General features: G+C 34.2%; 1 protein-coding gene across 1 annotated transcript; it reads right to left on the bottom strand.

The window, feature by feature from the left end:
* Positions 1 to 759: 759 nt before the first annotated feature.
* LOC137806409 (uncharacterized) lies at positions 760 to 2,439 on the bottom strand. Its single transcript, XM_068606522.2, has 6 exons — positions 2,204 to 2,439; positions 2,029 to 2,121; positions 1,833 to 1,934; positions 1,544 to 1,698; positions 1,060 to 1,417; positions 760 to 972 (listed from the first exon to the last, which is right to left on the bottom strand). Exons 1-4 carry the CDS (start codon positions 2,366 to 2,368, stop codon positions 1,633 to 1,635), a joined length of 426 nt encoding a protein of 141 aa, XP_068462623.1. The 5' UTR covers positions 2,369 to 2,439; the 3' UTR covers positions 760 to 972; positions 1,060 to 1,417; positions 1,544 to 1,632.
* Positions 2,440 to 8,977: the final 6,538 nt, after the last annotated feature.

Raw genomic sequence — 8,977 nt, forward strand, 5'->3', positions numbered from 1 at the left:
GGTTGAAAAGGTTTCTACAAGATAAACAACATTTGTATTAAATTATATGTAATATATAAATATAAATAAAAAATAATATAATGAAATAAAATTATTACATAAGGTTTGGGCATAGATCGAATGAGCTCTCTGGGCCAGGCAACGAATGTCTGAAATGCATCGGCCACAGTGGTTACCTCATCTGAAGGTAGTGGAACACGAGCATCAGGAAATAGTACTTTTTCAACTGTTACCTTCGCCACATCAGGGGAGAGAGGAACGTTATGTAAGCACTACAAAAAAAAGTGTATATTGTGGCGGTTTTTTTCCGTATAAAGTGGCGTTTATAACCGCCATAATATACACTTTTGGCGGTTTCCCAAACCGCCATAGAACTGGCCGCCACAAAGTTTAATGTGGCGGTTTCATGTTACCCGCCGCAACACCCGCCACTTTAAATTTAGTGTAAATAGTAGCGGTTTTCATATGTAAGTAGTGTCAGTTATAACTGTCGCAATTTACAATGATTGAAGAAAATTCTAACACCATAATATACGTAAGTAGTGGCGTTTTTAACTGACGTAATTTTAATACTGAATAAATAAAATTTAACCCCTTTTTGTAATCTGTTTTATACAATTATAAATTAACCACCACTTTTTTATAATCTATTTTATACAATTATAAAATTTAACCACCACTTTTTCATAATTAAATAAAATAATGTATAAAGTTATAACCATCCATTCATTTCATTGAAAATTAAAGCACACATAATAATGTTCAAAAGTTTATATGTAATTGAAAATTAAAACACATAAAAAGTTCATACATCCCTAATCAAATTCAAAATTACAACACATAATTGTTCAAAAGTTCATATATCCCTAATCAAGTTTAAAATTAAAACACACATCCCTAATTAGTTTTGCTTCCGGCACTTGATCCTATTACTTGATTAGGTGATGGAGCACCACTTCCATAATCTGATGCCTGAAATAAATAATTTGAAGTTGATGAATTTGTATGTTTATAATTATAAAATAAAAGACACTAATAAATATTTAAATATATTAATACCTCATTGGTGGATGCATGAACCAAATTAGCTGCCATTGCAGCAAAATGTTCTGGAACATCTTTTCTTAAAGCAATATATGCAAGCAAAGTGTTCATTTGATTTTTCAGAGTTGCAAGCTCATTTTCCATTTGAGTTACCTTGTCCTCCACATTTGACGAAGTTGAACTAGAGGAAGCATGGTTCATACCACTTAGCCTTGTTGTGGATCCTTTGAAAGCAAGGCTGGGACAAGCTCCATATGATAGCCCTCTAACTCGACCCGGATGCTCCTTTCCAAATATGACACCAATTGGATCTTCTGGAGATATATCTGAACCACCTTTTGGATTTGTCAACATTAGTTCATCAATTTTTTTCCTGGATAAAATTGAAAATAATCAAAAGAACAACATATATACTTGTTAGAATATATTATGGCAGCAGTAAACATAATAATCAGGCATCCAAATAGCATGAGCATTTGCATGTAATCAGGATGCTTACTTAGGAGGAAGATTTGATGTATGCAAGCAATCCAATATATCATCATGATCAATACATCATCATCAAAGCAGTCCAATATATTTTCATGATCAATACATCATCATCAAAGCAGTCCAATATATCATCATAATCAGTACATCATCATCAAAGCAGTCCTATATATTTCCATGATCAATACATCATCATCAAAGCAGTCCAATATATCATCATGATCAATACATCATCATCAAAGCAATCCAATATATTTCCATGATCAATACATCATCATCAAAGCAGTCCAAACACTTACCCCAATTTCTAGGGCCTCATCATTCACATATGTGCCATTTTTCCTCTTATGTGTGATCTTCCACATTTCAGCTCGTCCAATATTTTTACCAGTCTCAATTTTCTATATGTTCAACAATAATAACATAAGTATAATGTGGTGAAAATTGTAATATATTAAAATTAAAATAGAGAGCACAATATAAGTAAACAAATACCAAATTATTTCTTCTTCTTGACAAAGACATAGCACCACCAGTGTGAGGAATAATTTGTCTCTTCCTTATATCTCTATTTCTATTACACATGTTCTACAAAGTGAAAATAGTAGGTGGTTTTGTGTAAACTTAAACTAAGCTTATTAATAATAAAATAAAACAGAGTTTACCATACCACTGTAGAAGGCCTCAAACGATAATCAACAAAAACAGCCCATTGTTCCATGTTTAATCCAGCTGGAACATTCTTGATGAGGTCACTTCTGCTAATAAGAGGGTCATAAAATTCATTCCAAAGCTTGCATCTGTATTCCCTCCACAGTTTCCCAATTTTAAACATAACATCTCTTTTAGCCAAGTCTTCATTTACTTTGAAACAAAATCGAGACTTCAAAAAAAGAAAAGAAGTTAGTCCAAATGTATTGAATAAATTAAAGTTATTTCAATGTAAGTTATATTACCTTTAGTGCACTCTCCCACACTGTATCCTTGTAAGTATCTGGCAAAGTTGACCACTTTTCAAAACTAATAGGGAACAATACATGGTTTGTTGCTAGCTGTCCACAGACTCCAGCAAGTAAACCAGAAGCTTCTCCAATTGGTTGAAAATTGTCATCATAGTTCACCTTCACCTTTAGTTTTTGACTAACTCCTTCCTCATCTATAAAAATCCAAATACATTATTTCATGTGCAGTGAAACTTATTACATGTAAAGAAAAAAAATACAAAAGATTTTACCTATAGCATCAACAAACCAATAGTGGTTTGATTGCCTTGATTTTCTTGGTTGCACTCTTTCAGGTACAGACTCAGAAGTTGGTTGTGCTGGTGCAGACTCAGAAGTTGCTGGAAGTTCAGATTCAGTCTGTGGTTGTGGAACTTGTGAAGCTTGTGATTGTGGAACTTGTGAAGTTTGTGGTTGTGTAGGTTGTGAGGTTTGTTGATGAATAGATTGAGAAGCTTGTGGTAGTGGAGATCCAAATGGACTTGCAGAAGTAGTTCTTGTCTGGTCCTGTGTAGCAGAAGGCGTAGCATTAATGTTTACATAGTTGGCCACAGATTTGTCTGAACTAGCAACTGACTTAAGCAAGTTCTTGATCCTCTTAGGTTTAGGCATATCTGCACTTAAAAATGAAGTAATCAACAACATAATTTAAATTTGAAGATATATTAAAAGTGAAGATATATTAAAAGCTTCATACATGCACATAGTAGATGAATGAACATATTAATAGTGCAGCTGAACCAAGGTTATTATTACTCTGACATTAAGTCATTTTCATGAAGTTCATCATCATTGTTGTCCTTATTTAGTAATTCATCATCTTCATCCTCCCTATATAATGCCAATTGGTCAGAGTTGCTGAAAAATTCATTTAAGTCTTGTTGTGGACATGGTTCTACTTCACGAACTTCACCATCTGCTTCTCCCATATCATACAAGTCTCGTGGTTTCAAATGGACAGTAATTGACATTCCTTATTCACCTCATCATCTATATAATATACCATTTCAGCTTGTGAAGCTTCAATGTATGGATCATGCTCCTCACGATCTCCCGTGTGAATTAACCTTGAAAAGTTAATACAAGTGAAACCCCAAGGATCCTTCCTCAACCCCCAGTCCCTTGTGGTGTCAGCCCATTTACATTTGAACAAGATAACTTTAAAATGACCATAGTAATTAAGCTCAATTATATCTTCTAATTTGCCATAATATGCCAAATTTGCTTGTCTAATATTTTGATCCACACCATTTGCAACACATGATGTTGAAGAAGTTAAGAACACTCCACAGTTTTGGGTTTTTAAGTCATGTTCTCGACTTTCAGTTCTGAATTTGAAACCATTTACATTAAAGGCAGAAATTCTTCTAGCATGTGTTGTTGGACCTTGAGCTAGATACTTAAGATCATTTGCAACTGTACTTGAAATGTCTGGGTTATTAATCTACAAAAATAATGCTTGTTGTCAGTATATCTTTGAAATTGACATTTCTAACTTGTAAGAACATATTGTACCTACCCTTTGAGGAAACCAATTCATGAAATGTGGTGGCGTTTTTATAGACTTTTCCAAGTACCACCACCTAGGAAGTTTGCCGCCCACTACCAGTAGCTCACAATCCTCCGTCTGCCCATTGATATCATCCCCTGATGTTGGAGGAGCCGCACAACTCCCCTTTGTGCTCTTGGGAGTGGGACTAACAAGGGGTTCAATCAGCTCAGCACAAACTTGTTGCGATAGAAAATCTTGTCGTATTCGATCATTCTCCTTTTTCATCTCCAGCCACATCAAATCAGTCTCCTTTTTCATCTCCTCCATTATTTCTTCACGTATCTTAGTCTACATTTGAGTTTTGTTCTCTTTGGAGGAGGAGGATGGCTGTCGTTCTGAAACTCCAAAATATAGTTTAGTTCCGACCCCTTGTCCAGCTGCACGAACACGACCAGAGTGCTCAGGTCGTCCAATTGCTTCAACCAGGATATCGTGACGACCTTCAGCAACAAATTTACCGTCGGATTCCAAGGAATCCTGCAAGAGTACACAAAAATCATATTTTCAATTATTAATATAATTAATGCTTTAAAAAAAATGAAAATAACAAAAATAACTTACAATTTTTTCGATGATAACCCCGGATTGCTCAGAACTTGGTGCACCCGACTTTTTAATTTGGGCCCTCTTCCATTTTACATGGCAAAAAGGTGGTGATGGAGGAAAAGTGACCCTTGTTTCCACATTCTCAGACAACGTCCCCTGTTGAGATTTCTCCTTTTCCACCATCAGTGTTTGCTCAAGTTTTCGATACCCCGAACGAGACATAACATGCGGGGTAAGATTCTTCAAAGCTATCTCTTGAGCTTTCTTCCGACGATCCTGTCATAATTGAAATAAACAAACTGAAGTAAATAAGATAAACTTATTAATGTTATATAAACAAAAAAGTTACTTCACTTACCATCCAAGCCTCATTTTCACGGCTTTCTCTAAAAAGACGCCATGTCTCTTCATCAATATGTTGGTACTTTAAACATGAATTTTTGTCTTTAAGGTCGCCAAAAATGTATCTCGAAGTCAGTCTTGACTTAAAGGTACGAAATTTGAGTCTGATATTGGATATAATCTTTGATCGAAGCGGTTCCACATCAGGAATTTCAAAGTTTGCCTGCAAAATAACATCAGCAAATTAAAATTAATCAATGAATATTAAAAGGCATTATACTTAGTTGGCAGTTTTTACAAAATCATAGCAAAATTTTTAGTTAGAAGACTGTAGAAAATCATGCATATAATCATTGATCATAAACAATCGGCTTTCATTCAAGGAAGGGGTATTCTTGATAGCATAATTGTGGCAAATTAAGTTATAGAGGAGGTAAGAAAGAAGAAGAGTAAGTGTATCATTGTTAAGGCTGATTTTGAGAAAGCCTACGACTCTGTGGATTGGAATTTTCTATTTTATATGTTACAAAGGATGGGGTTTGGAAATACACGGATTAAATGGATTAGGAGTTGCTTAGAATCATCATCTATATCCATACTTGTCAATGGAAGTCCTACTGAACAATTCCAACCGGCAAAGGGCCTAAGGCAAGGCGACCCTTTAGCACCATCTCTATTTCTTATAGTGGCTGAAGGTTTGGCTAGAGTCATGAGAGTGGCCCAACAAAAAGGACTCTATGATGGGATTAAAGTAGGCTTGGATCAGGTTCAGGTTAGTATGTTACAGTTTGCTGATGATACTATATTTTTCTGTGAGGATAACGTGAAAAACATTACAACAATTAAATGTACTCTAAGATGTTTTGAACTTGTGTCTGGTTTGAAGGTGAATTTTCGAAAAAGTAAAATCGCAGGTATAGGTGCACAACATACTGAAATTCTAAGATACTCTACGATTTTAAATTGTAATCAAATGGAAGTTCCTTTTAAAAATTTAGGGGTTCCTGTGGGAGATAATCATAGGAAAAAAGTGTTTTGGAATGATATGATAGCAAAAATTAAAAGCAAGCTTTCTAGTTGGAAAGGAAAATTTTTATCTTTTGCTGGAAGAGTTACTTTGATAAAATTTGTCATTTCAGTTGTCCCTTTATATTACTTATCTCTGTTCAAAATGCCTACAACAGTTGGGAATTTAATCACAAGATTACAAAGAGATTTTCTATGGGGATGGGGAAGTGATAAAAGGAAGATAGCCTGGATTAAGTGGGACCTTCTATGTCAATCCAAATTGGAAGGAGGACTGGGAATTAAGGATGTAAAGTTGTTTAATATGGCTCTTCTTGGGAAATGGAAATGGAGACTTGATTGTGAAAAATCAGGACTTTGGAAACAGGTATTGGAATCTAAATATGGGTCTTGGAGAGAGTTAGATGATAGTGTTGTGTCAAATACTGAATCTTGGTGGTGGAGAGATATCAAGAAGGTGTGCGGAGGAAACTCAAACTCTTGGTTTGATAATCAGAGAAGGTGGAAGGCCGGTGCAGGGAGTAATATTATGTTTTGGACAAACCATTGGATAAGGAATGATACTTTCAAAAACAGATATCCCATAATTTTTTCAAACTCAGTGCTTAAAGAGGGCTCTGTAGATAAATATGGGGTATGGCAAGAAAATCAGTGGGTATGGCAAATCGAATGGAGAAGAGAGTGGTTTTTATGGGAAAATGAAATTATAAATGAATTTATGGATGAATTGAAGACTATTAAAATAGATGCTTGTAGAAATGATGAGTGGATGTGGGTAGGTGATATCTCAAATTGTTTTATTGTTAATTCTGCTTATAAAATCTTATGCCAACAAAATAATTTGCAGTCACATTCATGCTCTGCTTTCAATTTTGATTCTTTTTGGAGCCTAAAAGCTCTACCATCAGCACATTACTTTGCCTGGCGTGTTTTATTTGGTAAAATTGCAACATATGATAATTTAGTACATAGAGGAATTCAGGTTGGAAGGGGAATGTGTGTCATGTGTGGGTCTGAGCTTGAAACAATAAATCATCTTTTCTTCACATGTAAAGTGACTTCTAAAGTATGGTGTATGTCTAATGCTTGGGCTGGTAGAGCTTTTGTACATTGTGATAATGCTATTCAACATTTCGAACAAATAGGTTTTACGGGTCTAAACTACTTGGGAAATTGTGTTTGGAAATGTATGTGGATTTCTATTATTTGGGGAATTTGGAATCATAGGAATAGGGTAATTTTCAATAATGCAGTGGTGGATCCTGTTGAAATTTTTGCTTTGGCCCAAGTAAAGGCGTGGGCATGGGTAAGTTATAAATTTCCAAAGTCAAATTTCTCTTATTCTGATTGGTGTATTAATGTATATGAATGTTTAAAATGAATACATTGATTATTAACGCCCTTTCTTTGTTTTTGGTTGGATTCTTGGTTTGCATGAGAGGAATGCCCTTGGGGTACAACTATAATCATAATGGATGCTTGGAAAATGCAGTAGATAGCAAGGAGACAAAGTCTTTCTTTTGAGCTGATACGCTTATAGTCTGGAATTGGACTAAGTTGCAGGATTCCTTGATAGCTAATTTGGTTTATGTATTGACATCTTGTTGTTTTTAAAGAGGTTAAGATTAACAAATATATGTGTATAATATGTCTATGTTTAGGCATGTTATCTGGAAACCTCATTTCTTCAGTATAAGGAATTGTGTAAATGGGTTGGAGTACTTCTATTTATTAAATCTTTATTGCTGATTTAAAATATATATATATATATATATATATATATATATCAAACACCTACATCCAATCTGTATTACAACCTGAAGGAGGAGCAAAACATGTAACTGGAACCACTTGGAGCAATATCCAAAGAAAACACCAGCATCATAGTAAGCTTAAGATGATTGTGGCAGCAACCAAACCAAAACAAATACAGCAGCAAAATATGCAGCAATTAATTTACCAAAACAGCATACTACACCATCATTCCAGCACCAGCCAGGCGAAACCCCTTCTCTGCTACCAGATTGTGCTGAAAAACCATAGGCCAAAAAGAAGGGTGTATGAAACAAGATGACCCTTGGACAAAAACATGACTCGAAAAGGCCCAAACCTCCTGCAACCTAGAGCTACTTGTTGGGATCCTACGTCTGCATTTAACCAGCCAAACAGCATACCGAAAACCACCAGGCAGCTTCAAGCCAGAACAAAGGAGGAGCCTAGCAACGTAAACTTGAGCAGGCTCTGATTTGGCTTTAGATAACCAACAGAACAACTGTATCACCAGCCACTGAGATCACTGGGAACCCTACAACCCTGTTATTGGATAGTATTGTACCTGCAAAAAACTGCAAATTAACGTTAGCTAAGAAATTCTAATGGCTAGTGCTTATAGTCTTTATACTTGGTCCAGCACTAATAATTTATATTAAAATAAAATTTAATTAATAGTACTTATTTATAATGGTTAAATTTTAAAAAATAAAAACATATGTTGATTGTAAAATTTTTCAAATAAATTATCTAGAAATTGGTAAAAATTTCCTTCATTTGGTTATTTAAAAAGAAAAAAAACATAGGGTGAAATTCCGTTGAAATCTGATTGAGTTTTCAAAACAACCACAAAAAAATGAGAAAAATATCTTGACCTTTTTAAAATACAACTGCTTAACAATCTTTTTTTTTTTAACTAATACCAAAATGAAAGAGACATTCCGTGTGTCTATGTTTTTGAAAACAAAGTTATAATGGTTCCATGTAAATTGTAATGAAGGATTTGTAGTATGCAATTACTTTTAACATATGAATAATTTATCTTTATTTTTTTATTTGCCAATATATATTGTTATAAATTTCCTTCTATTATTTTAAAATGTAACTAAAAAAACAGAAATATAAAATGTGTATATAAATTATAAAATGTAACTAATTTTAGATATAAAAATTAATTAGTCATTACATTTATTAAATTAGATATTAT

Source organism: Phaseolus vulgaris, chromosome 3 (assembly GCF_051622355.1).
Source record: "Phaseolus vulgaris cultivar YP4 chromosome 3, ASM5162235v1, whole genome shotgun sequence".
Taxonomy (NCBI): Eukaryota; Viridiplantae; Streptophyta; class Magnoliopsida; order Fabales; family Fabaceae; genus Phaseolus; species Phaseolus vulgaris.